This window comes from Oryzias melastigma, linkage group LG14 (genome assembly GCF_002922805.2).
Source record: "Oryzias melastigma strain HK-1 linkage group LG14, ASM292280v2, whole genome shotgun sequence".
Taxonomy (NCBI): Eukaryota; Metazoa; Chordata; class Actinopteri; order Beloniformes; family Adrianichthyidae; genus Oryzias; species Oryzias melastigma.
The window spans coordinates 23,223,145-23,242,287 of NC_050525.1; the positions used below are offsets into that span (position 1 = coordinate 23,223,145).

Consider the following 19,143-nt stretch of genomic DNA (forward strand, 5'->3'; position numbering starts at 1 on the left):
AAGCATACCTACTGTATATACAAAAAAAAATAAAGCACAATTCTTGAAGTTTATTTTTAATAAAATTTCTAAATATTACTGTCATAAAATGTTATTAGCTCAACTCTAAATTAACCTAAAAAACTGAAAAAAGGGTAATTTAGCCAAAACAGCTTGTCTGTGGCTAAAATATTTGCTAAACTCCAAAATCGCCCAAAATTTGCTAAAAGGCTAATGTTGCATAATGCTAATTTATTTGCCAGCAGACAAATAAGTTAAAAAACTGAAAAAGTTGAATAATGAAAAGGCTAAAATGATGTAAAGATATTGGTAATCTAGTTTAATAACTAATTTTGTTCCAATACGTGCAATTAAGTGAATCTGTAAAGCACATGAAAAACTGTTATATATGCTCGTTCAAAACATAAATTAATTAAGTTTGAAGTTTTCTTCAAAGCCAAAGAGCCACAATGGAGGAATGAAAGAGCAGCTCCTGAACCTCGGGTTGTAGACCCCGGGTCTTTTACTTAGGGATACTTGATAAAACTAACTTAAAGTGTACTACTTTTTGCTGCATACTTTCATACATACCATTAAAGTGGTCGTTTATTATTTGATTTCTAAATGATTGAGCCATGTTGTGATCCAAATTTTAATTATGATGAATTTAAAGTGAATGTTTGAGGTTTTTTTCATCAAACCAGCTTCTGGATACGTTCTTTTTTTTAATGTTATAGAAATTTCCACTTTTAAACCTGGAGAACTCCATTTTCTTCTGTTTTTTTAACATAATTTGACTTTTTGTTTGTTCGTTTTTGGGGAGGTGTAATTAAATATTAAAAATTTGACCAAATTTGGGTTTTAAAGAAAGTTGTTTTAAAAAATTCTTTATTTTGACGTTTATTTTTAGTCTAAAAAGGTCCTTAAATGTGTGATTTTTCCTAACAGAAAGTGGGCAGAGGGCTTGTTAACTTTCATTTCTATCATCAGAGCATCTCAGAGTAAACGTTTTGGAGGTCCCCTCATGTGTTCATTGAGCTCACTGTGAATGCTGCATTGTCACTGCGGCCCGCTGACGTCTCCATCCACACTTTATTCACAGATAACTCTCTCTGACTGTTCTCAGGAGGAAAAAGAAGTGCATTCGCTACCTTCAAGGAGGAGGCTGCCCCAGCCCATCTTCTTCAGATATAAGTGCTATAGACTCTCCCCCCTCCCCTTGCCCCGGCCGCCTTCGCCTCTACCAGCACCCCCCGTCTCCGGGCTACTCCCCGCCGCCCTCCTCCCCGTCCACGCGCCTCCCCTTGCCGTCGCACACCCGCTCGCACTCCGCCGACAAACGCGGCGCCCCCCATCCGCCCGCCGCCAAGCTCGCCCACACGCTCCTGGAACTGTCCAAGCAGACGCATTGCTCAAGGGCGCTGTCGGCCGCCAAGGTGGCAGGACTCTCCCTCAAAGTGTTGACAGAGACTCAGTGATCGCCGCCGCCTCACCGCATTTGTCAGTATTAGGCATCATCATCATCATCATCGGAGGACTTCCTCGTTAGCTGCTCCTTTCTCAAATCGCTTCTTCATCATATGAAAGAATGGAGGTTCATATATTTGTGGCAAAACGTTGATTCTTTCAACAGAAGTCGCATCTTGAGGTGTATTTCTGTAGGAGACGAGCTTCTCCACATCTGAGTTTCAAGTCCTGCTTAAACAAAACTAAAGTCGTCATTTTTAGCCCCTAAAGTCCATTTTTTTAAGTCAAATCATAAAAAAAGTAAACTAAAATTAAGATATTTTAATTTCTCCTCCCAGAAATACTCCTTTCCTCTTCATTCAGATCAAAGCATTCAGTCATGAGGGGAGCACTGACCATGACAACCTCAGATTAACAAAAGGGAAGGATTATTATTATTTCTTCTGCCACCCTTTTTACTTCCTTTCTGGATTTTGTTGTTGTAACCAGCTGTGCGACTAACTGTATTTGTGATTTGAGCTGGGCTAAATGTAATTAACGCAATTAAAAAGACAATTACAAGTATTTTTTAGGCACTTCCAGGCTTCAGGTTCAACTGTATTTCCATCTTTCTTATTTTTTTAAATGCGTGTGTATAATTTTAATGTTATTTTTAAAGTTAAATTTCCCATTGACCAATATCTACAGCGCCAAAAAACAAATCTGAGACCAAATGAGTGATATTTTTAAATGCATTGTGTTGTAAAGTCTTATATTGTAATTAAACTTTTTTTGTATGTTTTTATGAAAAAACAAAAAATGAAATGACTAAAAAAAATTCTGTTTAAAACTTTTTTTATTTTAAAGCAGTGTTTTTTTGTGAAGAACTGTTTTGAGGTCTGATGTTACAGCAGCAGCAGCAACAGTCAAACTATGTATTGTGTTTTATCTGCATGTTTGAAACTTTGAGTTAAAAGGCTTTTATGTTTTTTTATTTTACTTCAGCAGGTGGCGCTCTTGTGCAAAATTAAACTTCAGGACAGTTGAGAAAACCATGTTATTTTTTGTATTTTTTAAAGCCTTGAACCCTGATGTATTGCTAGTATTTTTTTTGATGTAATAAAATATAAATATCTCTTTTGGCTGAAACCTTAAATCCTGAAAAAGATCTTTTGTTTCACATCAAGACACAAAACACACAAAATTCATGGAGTAGATTTTTATTCCTTCATCCCCTAAACCAGCATCAGCTCATCTGAGAAAAAGGTTTTCTAATTCAACACATGAATAAAGCCGTTTCCACTTCAAACTGCACCTTTCCAATCAACAACTTCTTAACGAGGTTTCACAAAACGGTACATTTACAGAGAAAAAAAAAAAGAAAAAAAAAAAAAACATTCACCCATGACTTTTCATTTTCAAAAAAAGATGTTTTATTTCTTTCAGCTAACCTAAAATAAAACTAGCATGTCCAGTAAAAAAAAAAGGAATTATTGGTACGGAAAATCTAAAGTTGTTTTGTTTGTAGGAATACAAATTGATGACTATTTGACGTCAGTGCTCAATGTGAGTTTGTGAAAATGCAAAAGAGCATTTTAACTTTAATTGACCAACACCACACAGGCAAGTTAAAATGGTCATGCAGTAATAGGTAGAAATAAAGAGGGGCGGGGTTTACGGTGTAGGGAGGACGAGGCATGTGGCTCTAAATATACTAAATGTAAATATTAACAAATATGAACAACGCCAGTGCAACCAGTTAGCAGGGACAATCCTTTTGGATGTGGTAGTGCTGAGAGGAACCACTTTCACTTCTCTTCACACCACTGGTTCTCTTTGCGTACCTGCGGACAGAGGGGAAAGTTTCTGAAGGGCGGCGAGCTTTCAACGCTTTATTTAGCCTCGAGCTACACTCCTATGCAATATAAGAATGTAAAATATCTCTATAATGTTATCTAACAAAGAAAAAAGGATGGAGTGAGTACCTGGGCTTCCTCCTCCTCTGTGAAATCGTTTTTGATGTTGAAAGTCTTCCTGATCTCCTCGGGGGTTTTGCCTTTAATCATGTTGGCCACCGTCTTGCAGGTGACATCTAACAGACCTTTGATGTCCAAGTAGTTGGCAGCCTAAACAGAAAGTAAATAAATAGAATGTAACCATTAAGAGATGAAAAGGGGAGCGGCGGCGGGAACTCGTGGACTGACTTGACCTAAAAGTTTATGATTCAAACTCGACTCCAAACTGAAAAAACATCAGAGTTCTGTTGTTGGTTGATGCTGGTTTTTGGGGTTGTCTGGGTCTTAGAGTTCCTGTGAGGCTCATACGACCACCTCAGTGGTTTATTAGAATGGAACGTACCATTGTCAGGTGTGTAACACCAACAGGCTCCTTGTGTGATGTGCAGGATTTGGGATTTCATCCTTTCAGATAGTTTAAGGGTGTATTCAGACTGGAAAAGTGCGTGTCCGCTTCATTTGGTTCTAAACTTTGCGTTTGGTCTGTATTTAGACTCCTGTCAACCGGACATTTCTGCTCAGAAACAAAGCTTGTAAACAAAACCACATGATTAAACATCTCTACAGTCATTGGCCAGGAATTACGAGAACGGGGTAAAGCAACAAGAGAATCGTTTAGATTGTTGGGAACACAGTGTGAACACCAACATGTATCATGTTAAAAGTTGTTTCAATGATCCAACCACATTTCAATGAGTGGGTGTGTTTCATTGTTGCTTCACTATTGTGTTTATTCGCAGCTACGGTGGCCATTTTGGTCCAGTTGTTCCAATAAGAACATGGAGTCAATTCAGACTGAAGAAACTCTGATAAAATGGAGATTAATCTGATTGGAAATGAATTGAGACCACATCAAAAGATGGGTCCGAGAGCGGTTCCTGGTCCCAGACTAGAGTCCATCTGGGGGTGTTCAGAGTAAAAATGTGATCCAGGGTATTGGGGGAAATGAACTCCGGTTCACTTTAAACAAACTAAATGTGTCCAGTCTGAATACACCCTAGGTGTTCACTACAACCTGTCACTCACAGCATAAAAAAGTGCATTTTCACTCTCCAGACTCACTGGCCAGTCTACAATCTTAACATTTCTTGTGGATCACCTGCATGACTCACACAATTTTGTCCATTTTTGGCCTGCAGACAACCTGTCTCCACCTGTAAGTGCAGTTGTGACTAAGACAAATTCAGAAAGCAGCAATTAAACATACTTTTTTAAACTAAATCTTTCAGAAATTATGCAAAAGGAATACATTTTCTTTTCCCCTTTTGTAAAAAAAAAATAAATAAATAAATAGCACATAAGAGTGCATGATGCCATGCAGTTGATTTGAACTTTACTCCACAAACAATCCCATTTTGGAGAAAGTGCTGCTCTCTGATGCAAGCGGTGATCCATTTAAAAAACCCTAATTTGTTTATGGAGTTTCTAATCGTTTCAGTTTCAATCCAAGATTTGAGTAGTAGCTAAAAGAAGAAACGATTGCTTCTAGTAAACAAAGTAAGGATGGGGAGGGGGGTGATCTACTGAAGTTACTCGTGTCTCACTTCCTGGAAACGGTGGATCTTCCAACAACCGTTTCCCAACCTCTCCTGAGTTCTGCTCGGATTACCTGTCACAGCACATGACATGGTTTGTCCTCGCATTGAAGAGGAGTACCCAAACCTGCTCTCTGACAGCATTAAAAACACATCTTCCATCTTGTTTTGATAATTTGTTAACCAAATGAAAGAGTCGGTCAGGGAATACCGAATCGTTTAGTAAAATTTAAATCTTTACAAGAAGAAATTCAACTTCAAAACTGAGAAAAAAATAATATTACAAGTGTCTCTGCACACTCTGTGCCTCTAAGATAAAATACTTTTATTTACAATACCTGCTAAAGGGTTAATTGGTACAATTTGTAAATTTTAACAATTTCAGAAATGCAGCCAATTTATTGAGAAAACTAAAATCGAAGCACAAAAATATCCTCGAACATTCTTGCTGCACAACAGAGCAGGAAAAGTACAGCAGACTTTGGACTTCAACATTATGATGATCCCTGACGTCTGGCATTACCTCACTTTTACTGTCAACCTTCCTGCTTTAGCTTTTGAACTTTTGTTCAGGTTCAGCACCACCAGGAGCATTAAAAAGATGTTAAAACACTCTGTTATTATTTTAAATACCAAGATTTGGTATCCAGGTGTATTAAAAAAAAACTGAGTCTGCGTCAAAATGAAGGTCAATGTACTAAATATGAAATGTACTGACCAGAATGAGCTCAAACAAGGTGCCTTGGTCCACTTTAAGAAACTCCTGGTCCCACACAGGAATATCATCTGTCCTCTTCTCTTTGTTCTCGTCATCTTCAGGAGGAGGGGGGTCGTCTTTGTGATGGGTGCACCACTGAATCACCTAAAAACAGAAAACCACATATAAGATTAGCATTCACGACAAAATATGTGTTCCATTCATTTAAAAAACAGTACTTGTAATACAAATATTGTATAAGTGACGTCATGTTTTTGCAAGGACACTGCAGCAAGCCAAGAACTTTTAAGCAAATTGAAAATATTTGCTAATTTAAAATCAACAGTATTATTATATATTTTTTCTATTCAATGTTTTTTCCTAATTATATTTCAATTAAAATGTGAGAAAAAGTAGGAATAAGTTAATAAAAAGGTGAATGATTGAAACTGAGTAGGACTCTGGAGCAGCAAATATTTTACCACGGTAAAATATTTAAAGGAATAACTACATTTATAAGAGTGAATTAATAAAACTCAAGTCAATTAAAAGATAAACTATTAAAAGGTCAGCTTTTAAGAATTTGTAGTAAGCTCTTTTCAAATTTCATTATCTTACATTGTCGCCTGCTTGTTTGCGAGTTTATAATTATAGAATTATTTAATTACCACATATTAGGTGATCTGACAGCATTTCAAGTTAAAGGTTTTTATGTAATTTTAACCATTCAGTGACATAAAATCTTCTATACCTTCTTGAGGATGGCAGCGTTTACATTAGGCAGGGGAACTGGGTCATCATCTCCTTCATCATCCATCCCCAAATCTGTAAAAAAAAAAATAATTACAAAATGAATAAAAATCTATACAAGCAGGCAGTAAAATAGTTTAACCAGAGCTAATAATTCCAGTGTCTTACCTTCTAACATGGTCTTTATGGTGACTGACTGTTTAGCTATCTCAACGTCAACCTCAAAGATTTCTCCATCAGAGCTCTGCAGCTTTATCGTGGGCATTATCTGAAAGAAAAAAAAAAGTTATTGATATAACACTTTAACATAACAGGCTAACGACTAGCTAATACACCATGTTATATATTAGCTTAACATGGCTAACTTACAACATTTCTCGCAGATGCTTAAAAACACACGGTTCAGTTAAAAACAAATACGCGTATGTGGTCTTAATAATTTCAAACTTTTCGCTAAAAATATAATTTTTTGTTAGATTAAATTCGTGGACTTATCATGTAAACACACGAGAGCTAAGCTAACATTTGAGTGAACGCGTTCAAATTAGCAATCTTATATTTGTCGTGATTTTGACTTAAATAAAGGTATTTCTATTTTTTAAAACTCATATTTACAGATTTATTATTAATGAAAATGCATTAAACAACAGCTATGAACCTTCGGCAGCTGGTACTGCCTCACAAAACAACCACCGTAGCTAAACGCCACTTTAGCTAGTTGACAATTAGCATCTACATCGAGGCGCTTCAAATGACTACGTAAATCAATCGCATGGACCAGTTTGGCCTCAACTCTCACGCGTAACACGTGTAAAAAGACATACTCGCTGTAAAAAAGATACCTACTGTGATTTTTGACGAAAATTCAGAGGCGGAATTCCTCTGTAGTTAGCAGAACGGGCCTCACAGACGCGTAACTCCCGACAGCAATTGGAAGTCTCTGGATGGAAAGAAGGTGGGTGAGTCTTCTGCCTTCTACAGGTGAAAAGGTGTAATGACAGGAGAGGAAAGGGAGGGGACGCCAGCTCTGCTGGGTTTATTCCACTAAATAGGTAGTGATATCACTATTATTAAACGCCTTTTTATGTATTTCTTTTATATAAAATAAAAACATTAGTTTGTAAAAATAAATGTTATGTTTTGTTTAAAAAAACAGCTTTTCTTTTATATATTTTGCACTTAAATCTTGTGTTATATATTATCGAAAAGTAGCTTTAAAATGCGATTTACTCAGAAATAATGGAGTAAAAAATTAAAAATATAATGGCCTTTTAAGCAAACCTTTGCAAATGTGACATATTATTTTATTGCATGCATTTATACCTTTTCGCCATGAGGTGGCGCCGTTTCCCTTCGTGTCCATTCCAGCAATTTTATCTCCCCGTTTATTTCATTTTAGCAATATCATTTAACACAAATCACTGTAACTTTACCTTTTCCAATATAATTGTAATTTTTCCACAAATTTCAGCAGCATAAAATAAGCAAAAACATCAATAAGTCACCTTAACCTTTATTGTTGAAATGTCTTCTTACATAATATAATCAGAGGGAATCCATGAATTCAATAGAACATTTAGCATCGTATATAAACCAAACTGCATTCCTGCATATATCTGTCTAAAAAGTTAGGACAACAAAGCCTTGTGTAGAGCTTGCTTTAGGGGAATTTTATTGATTCGCAATATTTAAAAAACAAAACAAAAACAGTGTGAATCTCATGTTCTCTTTTTTTTTTATAACTTACATTTCTTTAAATTTACAAAAGTGCAAACAGAACATATGCATTTCTCCTTGATATAAGCCAAAGCTGGTGTGACTCAAAGTGCCGCATTTGAAGGAGCAAATAAGAAATCTTGGACGTTGGTGCCATTAGTCCAGCTACGTGCAAACAAAAGAAGGAATTTACACATGACTTAAAGAGGAAAGGGGATATTTAGTACAGTCGGCAGCACTGAATATTCAAATGGTAAATGGCACACACCCTTTGGTCCACCCACAGACACTGAATTATTTTGAGAAATGCTTAAATAGGTCTAGTGTGGATATACAATGTGCATTGCTGTGACGCTGCAAGCGGTGTCCCAGGCTCCCATTCCACATTTGTGTTATTTTATCATTTCCCAGGGTTATCTGCCGCTCCGGGCTGGACTGTACGGATGGGTTCTAATGTTAGAGTTTACAGGAAATAGTCTGGGGTGCGGCGGGTTACGTGGGGCTCCCCTCTGCGAGGCGCAGGATCAAACTGCAAGCTGCAGGACAAAGAGAAAAATGTATTTTAAGAACAAATTCCACCAATCTACTCCACCAAATGCTCTTTATTTATGTACTTACAAGGAATATTTGAGGGTGTCATCTAATTCCATAATAGCTGCCTGGTTCCCACAGCGATAACAGTAGTTAGGAGCACTGAATATTGTCACCACATTCCTCTCATGGCACCAGTTGTAACCCTGAGGTGAGCAGATGTGTTATTAATGAAAAGAGAATGATCAAAAACAGAACAGAAATTCTACTTTTTGTCTTAACAAAGCTCAAAATACCAAACATTTTCAAAATAAGAGATGAAATATCAATGTTAGGACAGTATTTTTTGTTTATACGCACCTCCATGACCAGCTGGTGGGCTCGAGAGACCAGTGTGAGGCGGTTGGCGTGGTTGAAGGTCTCAGATATGTCCTGACCAAAGGTGTAACCGGCTCCTCGAGGAGAGATGCCCCAGCCACCACGGTCATCGGGGTCCGACCACAGCAGGTCGCACATGGGACCCTGAAAAGAACAAAGGTTAGAACTGGAACAGGCCAACGACCATCACATTTAACAGGCGAGTTATGAATCAACTTAAACCTTAAATAACTTTCAATATTTTAACCTCCATAAAAATATATTTTGTCAAAATTATACAAGTTAAAAATAAGTACAAGATAAAATCAGGCCATTAATAACAATAAATGGATCTGGAGGGGCGAATAGAATCACCTGGAGGGCCAGATGCGGCCCCCGGGCCTCGACTGTAAGACGTGCTTTAATATGTCCATTTTTCTCGTGACGGTATTGAAAATAATACCCTGTCTATTATTAGACACCTATGGTACTACCTTATTATCACACAAGACCATTTTCAATGTCAGAAATAAACTCTTTTTCAAACTGTTTGTTTTTGTCTGTTTCTGATTCACAACAATTTAAATAAATAGATACTCAGAAAAAATATTTAAAACTAAATTTTCTTAATATATGTCCTCTATTGTCAGAAAAATGCTACAAAAAAAAAACAATTTTCATTGATGGGGTCTTTAAATAAAGTGTTTTAGGTGTAAAAGTGCGTTCAAGTATAGAGTTTTACCTCATGTGGCACCTCCTGCAAACGGTCCAGAGCCCTGATGTGATCCAATGTATCTATGGACGGGGACAGGCCTCCATGAAGGCAGAAAATCTGCAAAACCAGAACAAGTTCATGAATTTAGCTCTGAATCTTCTGCAAGATTTCCAGTTTGAAACCAAGCAGATTAAACTGCAAAACAGGAAGTTTTCTCAGAGGTTCCTCACCTGAGAGTCTACCAGGGCAGTGAGGGGGAGGTAATCGAACAGATCTGTGAAGTACTTCCAAACATTAGCGTTTCCATATTTCCTCAAGCACTCGTCATAGAAGCCATAAACTTGTGTGATCTGTCTGCTCTCGTGGTTCCCTCTGAGGATTGTGATACGTTCCCGGAATCGTACCTGCAACATACAGGCAGAGAAAATTAATTCCCCTGAAAAGTAATCGCAAACAAAAAAATAAGGGTTACAAATGTTTGATTACTCACTTTTAGTGCTACAAGTAAAGTGACGGTTTCTACAGAGTAGTATCCTCTGTCCACATAGTCCCCCATGAACAGGTAGTTTGTGTCAGGAGACTTCCCGCCGATCTTGAACAGCTCCATGAGGTCGTGGAATTGGCCGTGCACGTCTCCGCAAACGGTCACTGGACATCTCACCTCCTGGACATTTGATTCCTTTGTTAGAATCTCTTTTGCCTGAAAAAGAATCAAGAAACAAGAATTAAATGCAGCTTTAAAAAAAGAGACGAGACGTTGACATCCAGATTATTTTAAGCTTGTAAGTGATTGAGCAACATTGCAATCCACAAGAGAGATCTTTGTCCAAATTCCTCCATGGTTCCTTCAGGATGGAGCATTTCCTGTCAATTTCATAGCAGATTTTTTTCCACAGCAGCTTGTATGAACGCTTTCTTCAGTGTGTCCTCCTTGCTGTAGGACAAACAGTACTGGATGTACTCAAACTCAAACATGACCTAAAAGAAATTCAAACGGGAGCTAAAACTAGGAGAGAACGTTAGCATTTTTAAATAAAAAACGAATAACTCCATTAATTGGGCTCAATTTATTACATGCAGCTTTAGGCTGGGATAAAAAGAAGTATATTTGTTCTGTCATTGCTTCCACCCACAAAGAGGTCTAAAAGCAGCGGATGTGGAGTATGAGTCATTCTCAAAGTACAGGTCCTTGACTGTAAGGTGGCTTTTTAACAGACTAAATATAACTAAAAACAGAAGTAGAATTTAAACAAATGTGGAGATTCAAATCGGTCTATTCTTGGAGTCTATTAATGACAGGTTTGTTTCAACAGGGGGTGATCTGAATAAAGCTTTGGTTCAAAAACTATGCTGAAACTAAGAGGCAGGATCTGAGCAGAAGTGGCCCTAAAGCGAAAGTTTCGGACCCGTTTTTAGTTCCCAACATCGCATGACTGACTTCAAAGCTCTTTTGTATGAGGAAAATCCATGCGGCTCGGGCTGTTTGTCAGCATTAACAAGATGCTTCTCCGACCAAACAACGAGGCCGGCTGGGACTTGGCAGTGATGCAGCTGGATGCAACGCTGCTGCACACTGCTGACCTATATTCCAAGCATCCATCCATCACGTGTCTTTTACCAGCATGTGGCGCAAAGGCCTTTCAACCTCCAGGGTCGGCATGGCAGATTGGCCAGAGCTTGTGCTTCTAAAGCAGTTGAGTCACTAAGCCTGACGGAATATTCTAGACGTCTGCAGGAAAGTGGAACAGCAGCATTTTCAATCCACTGTTTGGAGCCAGATGAAAGGAAAAAGGAAATGGGTCAGGTCAGCCTGGGACTCCTCTCCCTGCACCCTTCAGCTCCTCTAATTACCTTTAGTAATAGTAACAGTTCACTTTAGTGCAATCACCACCGAGTCGCCTCAGGGCAAAACCAAAATGGCGGATCATTATCAGCTAAACACAAGTGGAAAAGATCTAAAATAGAAACAACTATGAAAAGAGTGAAGGGAAATGGCAGCTTTTCTTCCCATCAATGGTTGAACATTTGACACAGTTTTTACATGTTCCAATGTGTGAGACACTATCTCTGATGTTCCTGATATAATCAGATCCTTTAAGTAAATCTATATTTGACAACAGAAAATATACAAATGTGAATAAAGCAGAAAATCATCAATTTCAAAGTCCCATCACACACTTAGGTGTGTGAAATTTGTTCTCCACATTTGACACAACCCCTGGGGGAGTGGTGAGCTGCAGACACAACCGCGCTCAGGAACCATTTGGAGATTTAACCCCCCAATCCAACCCATTCATGCTGAGTGTCAAGCAGGGAGGCTCTGGGTCCCATTTTTACAGTCTTTAGTCCAACTCAGCTGGGATTTGAACCCACAACCTTCCAGTCTCAGGGCAGACACTTTACCACAAGGCCACTGAGCAGGTCTTCTGAAAATATCTTCTTTTTTTGCTTCTAGAGAGCTTTTAGCTCATTTCAAACAGTCTCTTCCTTTTGGATCTGTTTTTTGTCTTAAAATAACTCCATAAAATGCATCTTTAAATATGCTACGCTTACATTTGGTCAAAAACAGTCAACCTCAGCCCTTCACCGGCTTCATTTTAGGATGACGCAACCTAAAAACAACAACTAATAATCCCAAAAACAATGAAACACCCCGCAGGCAGGATTACCGTTTATCTAATCAATTACATAAACCCTAAGAGAGTGTGACCTGCTGCTTCTGCAGGAAAAGCACCAGATGAGGCACCAGGACCACACCTGACCTCCAAATTATAGATGTGCCACACAGCACACAGACTGCAAAACCAAGAAATGTTCCTTTATAATCCCATGAATGCACATCTCCAACCAAAACCCATGATCTCCTCAGAAATGTTTACGCTCGTCCAGAGTTTAACATCCAGCTAGCATCACCACATCAGCAGTGGCTGACTGATGAAACACTGACATGCACTTCAGAAAACTATTATTCAAATATACAAGATGAGTTTCTTTTACGACAGCAGGAAAACATTTGACGCAGCTCTTCCAGGTAAAATGCTGACTGTGCACAGCAAAACAGAGCTTTATTTGCTTTTTTTTTAAATAGGATTTTCACATAAACACGAGTCACATTTAATCACAGAACGCCAAGGCGTGGCGTTATTCCATCCCTCTAATATTTACATCTGGCAAAAGCTTTGCGTGTATTGAGCAGGGGAGTCAATCCCACATGGGGCCAAAATCCAAATCACACTTTAGGTTGCAGACTGAACAGGATAAACATTTATTGAACACACTAAAACTATGTTTTTTAACTTAAAAACGTAACTTTTTAACGTAACTATAAATAAAAACAGGCAGGAATATTACTCCAGAATAAATCAACGTAAACCTTAAATAATTTTCAATATTTTACTTTCCGTAAAAATATATTTTGTCAAAATAATTCAAGTTAGAAATAAGCGCAAGATAATGTCGGGCCATTAATAACAATAAAATAAAATGACCTGGAGGGCCGGATCTGGCCCCAGGGCCTTGATTTTGACTCGTGTGGTTTAGAGTAAAAATATCCAACAGCTTTCTGTAGATGTTTTCAGGGCAACAAAATTAAAAATGTAGCCATAGGGAGAACTACGGTGGCCCTGAAGGGGAAATCTCATCAAGTAATCACTCAAATGCAAAAACATATTAAAAGATCCTAAAGAAAAATGAAAGATTCCAGAAAGACAAACACCATTTAAAAAAAACAAATAAAACAAAATAACATCATCATCATTCCATTAAACCAACCTTTACTGTTTTCTTCTTTAGGTATAATTTTTTTAAATATTTAATTTTTATTTTTTCCAAAAATTACATTTTCCAATTTTCTTTTTCACATTTTATTTTTGGATTTTTGTTTTGATTTTTCATGTAATTTGTTTTGCCGTTTTTTTATTTATTGTTGGGATCTTTAACGTGTTTTTGTACTGAATGATTTGTTGTGATTTGCACTTCAGGGCCACCGTAGAAAAACAGACAAGAACAATGAACCTCTCCATCTGAGCAATTTGTTTTGCACTCAATTCTATTTTCACATCTAATTGACGGGAACAGAAATCTGGTCCCTGATCAACAGGGACAGTCATTAAAATATAAACGAAGTTACATCCGATTTAATAATCGAGCAGAGTTTTGTAAACAGACTGCATTTAGCGGAACAGCTTCTTACTTTAGAGAAGGATGAGTGTCAAGCCTCGATTGGCTGTGAAAGCAGGAACAAAAGTCTGACTGGAGAACGCTCAGAGGAGGCTGGAAAGCAGAGACTGAAAATAGATTACGCAGCACATCTCTTCACGCCACACCCCCACACACCCCCAAAACAGAGACGAATGCTCGCTGAATCACAATGAACCTTGTCGTCCTCACTCACTCGCTCTGATCCCCTTAGCAACAAAGGCTTTGATAGTGATGGTGATTCAACTCCAAATCAATCGCATCCTCCGCTGGTTTTTCCTGTCAGGGAGGATGCAGCGTGGGCGTGGCGTGCTGAAAATATTACAGCTCTGAGCCACGGATGGGTGCGTGCACGGAGACGTCTCCCCGGAACTGCCTTCTCTCCCTTTCGGCTATTTTCATGGCATCTTTGCTCCGTCAGGAGGCATTCGTGCCGTTCTTGTCTGATGGCGTTCCTGTATCGGATGTCAGACGGTCAAAGCATCTGCTGCTTCACGCCACAACGCCACAGCTCCAACAAGACAGGCCAAACATGGAGGATGACACAGCAAAACAATCATCTTTCAAAGACAAGTGGAGATGGGAAATAGCCTTTAATTTTAAGATGATGGCTCAAAGAGCAAACGGAATCTATTTTTGTCTGAAAAGGACAAATATTTTTAAGACCAAACTCAAAATGTAAGCTTTTTGAGGAGTTAAGCTCAAACAGAAGAAGGTTTACAGCTGGAAACCATCAAACCAAACTGGAACAAGCTGGTATCAGTCCAGCCCTGATATCGTGCAGCTCCAGATGCTAACATTCAACGAAAAGAAAAATCTCCATCTGGCTTTCACTAAAACTAGTAGAACATTCAATGAGATAGATTTAAAAATAAAAAAGGGGTCAATGAAATAGTAAAATAAATCACTACGCTCTGATGACGAATTTTCCTCCTAACCCAGACATTCCGAGCTGAAGATCAGCACAGACGGGGTTGAGCAGAGAGATTGGGGTTAAGCCGCAGCTCAGACTGCTAAAGTGTGCAGAATCTGTTGACCAGCTAATAACTACAACCACAAGCATATGCACACTTTACATCCAGCAAATGTCAACATCAGCGATGGGGGGGCGGACAGACTGCTAATTTATGAGCAATCCCAGTGGGTCTTCAGCCTTTAAATGATTTCCTAGCGATAGCGTTCCTACTTTGCAGGACATGTCTCATGAAGCAGGAAGCAACCCAGGAATTAGCAAAGCTCTTAGCAGGAGTTACAAATAACGTGTATTTCTTTTAGAAATGTTGAATTTTGATTATCTGTTTATCGTCTCACACATTACATTAAAATGGTCTCAACCATCAAAACTAAAAAAGTACCCCAAACTAGAATCGATAAGGTGATATATCGCGATATTTCCTTTGGCAATATTTGTAATGATTAAAAATGTTGACAAGATGATATTTAAAAAAATTCTTTAGGAGCGTCCTTTAGTGTTTTACTTTTGTTTTCCACCAAAACCTAAATATTTAGGTAGAGTTTTTTTCCTAAGTCATACTCTTAAAAAAACAGTGAAAATTGTTGTGGTTCAGTCATGTGATATATTGCAATATGTATCATGAGACACGTATCGGGATACGTATCGTTTCGCCAGACACTTGCCTATACATTTTAACGGAGAAGCTTAGACCATGTTTGCAATCCTATTTTTGTCATTTTTAATATGTTTTTGTGGCTGTTTTTTAATCAGGAGAAGACGAAAAAAATGCTGTTAGAAAAATCTTTTAGTTGTGAGGTAAAAAACACAAATCGGCAGGCCACAAGCTCCCTTGCAGTTAGGGGTGTGCCAAAATATCGGTATTGAAATATATATATCGTGATATTTAGTCCTATGATTGATTCTCGATAAATTCTCAAAAAGTATCAATCTTTTTTCTTCTTTTTTTTTGAAGAGGCTGTAAGACGTTTATATTTGTCATCCTTTGGTGAGACGTTCCTTTGGAGATAGATAGGGGGAGCATGTTGCACCAATGTGCCTCGCAGCTACTTGAATTATTTTTTTTTTTTGTGTGTTGTTTACAACAATTTTGCACTAAGTAGTGGCACTGCTGTTCATGTCAACACTAAATTTTACAAAAAAATCAAATTCAATTGGTGTCAAAGACATGGTATTACTGATTTCAGGAATGTTGAACAAAATTGTCTATTATTTGTTGCACAAAATAAGACATAAGTTGTTTACTATGATTGTGTTCAAGCTAAAACATAAATGTGAATATATTTTCCTAAAAAAATATTTTTATCTCTACATGGTGACTACATGGCCAAACAGAAAATAAGTCAGGGAGACTGCTGACCCAGCCATGTCGACCGTCTGAGTCAGCAGCTCCGAAAAACCAAAACTGCCAAAAAAAAACAAATAAACAAAACCCGCAAACTAAGACTACCAAGGTCCAACCCCAAACTAAAATAACAAAACCCAGCAGTGTAAAACTGCTGAGGAAAAGAACAGAAAAAAAGAAGATGACCATTTTTAAAAGTAAGGAATACTTAATTAGCATTTATTGAATTTAGATTAGTTTAATGTTTAAATTGATGGCTGAGGTGCAAATAGATGATAAACTGCGGGTTTTTACATCCCAGTTGACCTGAAAATGTTTTGTTTGCTCAATGCTACCGCCAGAATCCACAGATTTTATATGGAAAGCAAAATTTTGGTAAGTTTGACCTGTTCTTTTTATATTTTTGCTTTTGTTCATGTCAAAAAATAGGCAGAATTTAATTTAATTATTTAAAAAAAAAAAAAAAAGAAGGTCAGGAATGCAAATCCAAGTTTCTTAAAGGCTAAAAGCGGCTTCTTGTAGGTTTTGATCAGTAGAGATCGAGCCCAAATAGGTCTTTTACTGTTAAAGGTTGACGACCCCCGGCATAAACAGGAGTGTGATGGGAAGTGGGGGTGGGGTTGCTCCAAAACTAATAGTCACAACACAAATACAAATTTCCAATCAACTACTACCACTCTGCAGAACCTAAATATATACACACAAAACGGCACAATCATAACTACACGACCTAAAATAGTTCAAAAGATGATCGGAGTGGGACCTTAAACTACATCCACTGCAGGAAGTGCTTTAAATTGTTATTTCTTCCCACAAAAAAACAGGTCAGAATGCTTAAAAACTACAGAATCCTAGAAGAATATGCCATTAAAGAAGAGCTAAAATATATCTGCAGTATAAGCTTTTACAGGACAAAATAAAAGCAGGACAGAGTTGAATTTTTACGACAATAAGAGTCTAGGAAAACCATAACAGTTGACCAAAAAGATGCCTGATTTAAAAGGATATTTTTAAGATAATTATCAGACTGTCACTGAGAGGGGGGTTCTTTCAGAGCACTACCAAAAATCAGGGGGCTTTATTTAGCCGTGGGGGGGTAACTGTAGCAGACTGTGGCTTTTTTGCTGCGACAGCTGCCTAGCTGGGGATGCGGCAGTCACCGTGGCGCCCGCGAGGAGGGCAGGGAGCGCCGCTTCTGCCCCAGCGCGGCTAGCGGGTTTGCCCCCCTCCCGGTAAATCCCTCAAGCTGCCTTCAGAACATGATTTCTTTCACCGACCCCCCTGTAAACACGAGCAGCTTCTCAATTCATCCCAGAGTGAGAGTGGAGACTCAGTCGAATATCGCGCGGTGAAATCTACACTATAGACGCCATTTTAAGAATGTCAGAAAAAGCGACGAGGGGGCGAGACGTTTAATGGAATTTAGGGTTCACCGGAGGGTTGTTTAATTAAAAAAAATCATCTCACCTTTTCACACAGCGTTTTCACTTGTCCTTCGGTTAGCTGTTTGCATTCGTTGAGCTGCTCGATCCACTGGTCGAGTTCTTTCGTGAACGCCTTTTCTTCCATTTCTGCTGTTTTCGACTGTTTTCTTGGCCGATACGACGGTTTCACCGACGGGTTTCCAGGCGGCGGCTCTCCCAAGAGACTCCGACTTCCCCGGAGCTTACAACACGCAGACCGCAGGCGATGGTTTCACTCCGACCGACAGACGCATGGACCTCCAGCTGCCAGATCACTATGAATTGACTGAAGAGGGGCGGGGGACCGCTCTGTTTGGTGATCCACCCTGAAAATGGCTTTTGTTAAGACGGCAGTGGTCATACGCTGCACTTCCGTTTAAGACCTTCAAGATAAAAGCACCAGAACCGGGCAATGACTATTTAATCATGAACATAATACATTGTTTTCTCAATACCTATTTTTTTCCTGGTTACATTTTTTAGGATATTAATAAAATCCATCATGGTAAATCTAAGACAAATAATGTATTGTGTTTCATTAAATTTCGTATATTCTTAATACATTAAATTGCTCTTTACTAAGCAAATGTATTATTAATTTGTTAATTATGTTAATCATTTTCTTTTGAAGTACTTTTTTGCTCGTTTTCGCAAATGTCACTCAATTTTGTTGAATTTACTTATTTAAAAATGTTTTGCACAACTGGACAAAATTTTATTGAAGTGTTTCAGTTCCATGAGATTCTGATTTTTTTTTAACCTTTGATTTTTTTTTTTTCAATCTTCAAATTGTCTTTCTGAATTTTTTAAACCTTAGAATTTTCTTTCCGAATTATTTTAACCCTTGCTTAAAAAAAAAAAAAAATTACTCTGAAAAATATTTTCTATCTTAAAATTTTCAATGTTTTGAAATTTGAGACTTGGGCCAAGAATACAATAGAAAAAAAATTGAAGGGAAAAAAATCTACGCCTCAACCATTGATGTATATTACTGGATTGGCCCTTTTCTATTTGAGTTGGAGCAGATGAAAAATATTCAAATGTTTAAAAAAAATTTAGGAAGAAAAATCAAAGGCTCATTCAAAAAAATCCAAATCTGATGGCACTGAAAATTTCCATACAATTTGGTTTAGTTGTGCAAAACATGTTTTAAATATGTAAATTGAATAAAACTGAGTTACATTTGGAAACCTAAAAATGCAATAAATAATAAAATATTGCTATTGGAATGGACATTTCTAATATAAAACTATTCATTTAATAGTGTCAAAACTATTGTATAAAACACATTTTATAATTGTAAGTAAGTTTAAGTAATTTAACATTTTTTATTTAAGTGTTTGTAGCATAAAAAAAACTTTACTAGAAGCAAATCAGACACATTCCTCCTTTTTTTTTATTTCTTAAATAAATCTTTTTTTTTC

General features: G+C 37.7%; 3 protein-coding genes across 10 annotated transcripts in view; 1 reads left to right on the top strand and 2 right to left on the bottom strand.

Annotated features, from left to right (window-relative positions):
* The window catches only part of tcf7 (transcription factor 7), a 69,262-nt gene extending 66,457 nt beyond the window's left edge, over positions 1 to 2,805 (top strand). For 4 of the 8 annotated variants that reach the window (XM_024265593.2, XM_024265606.2, XM_024265612.2 and 1 more), the window contains one exon: positions 1,106 to 2,805. In XM_024265593.2, coding sequence (XP_024121361.1) covers positions 1,106 to 1,457 — 352 coding nt within the window. In that variant the 3' untranslated portion in view covers positions 1,458 to 2,805. Of the gene's footprint in view, positions 1 to 1,081 lie in introns of all 8 variants that reach the window. The other 4 variants (XM_024265631.2, XM_024265640.2, XM_024265637.2 and 1 more) reach the window with 2 other exon arrangements.
* On the bottom strand, positions 2,630 to 7,448 carry skp1 (S-phase kinase-associated protein 1). The gene is made up of 6 exons (XM_024265641.1): positions 7,269 to 7,448; positions 6,591 to 6,690; positions 6,424 to 6,497; positions 5,694 to 5,837; positions 3,411 to 3,551; positions 2,630 to 3,269 (listed from the first exon to the last, which is right to left on the bottom strand). Exons 2-6 carry the CDS (start codon positions 6,685 to 6,687, stop codon positions 3,234 to 3,236), a joined length of 492 nt encoding a protein of 163 aa, XP_024121409.1. The 5' UTR covers positions 6,688 to 6,690; positions 7,269 to 7,448; the 3' UTR covers positions 2,630 to 3,233.
* Positions 7,449 to 7,919: 471 nt separating this feature from the next.
* Positions 7,920 to 18,090, bottom strand: ppp2cab (protein phosphatase 2 catalytic subunit alpha b). The gene is made up of 7 exons (XM_024266153.2): positions 17,724 to 18,090; positions 10,232 to 10,441; positions 9,972 to 10,145; positions 9,769 to 9,858; positions 9,030 to 9,191; positions 8,757 to 8,875; positions 7,920 to 8,674 (listed from the first exon to the last, which is right to left on the bottom strand). Exons 1-7 carry the CDS (start codon positions 17,823 to 17,825, stop codon positions 8,602 to 8,604), a joined length of 930 nt encoding a protein of 309 aa, XP_024121921.1. The 5' UTR covers positions 17,826 to 18,090; the 3' UTR covers positions 7,920 to 8,601.
* Between the last annotated feature and the right edge of the window lie 1,053 nt (positions 18,091 to 19,143).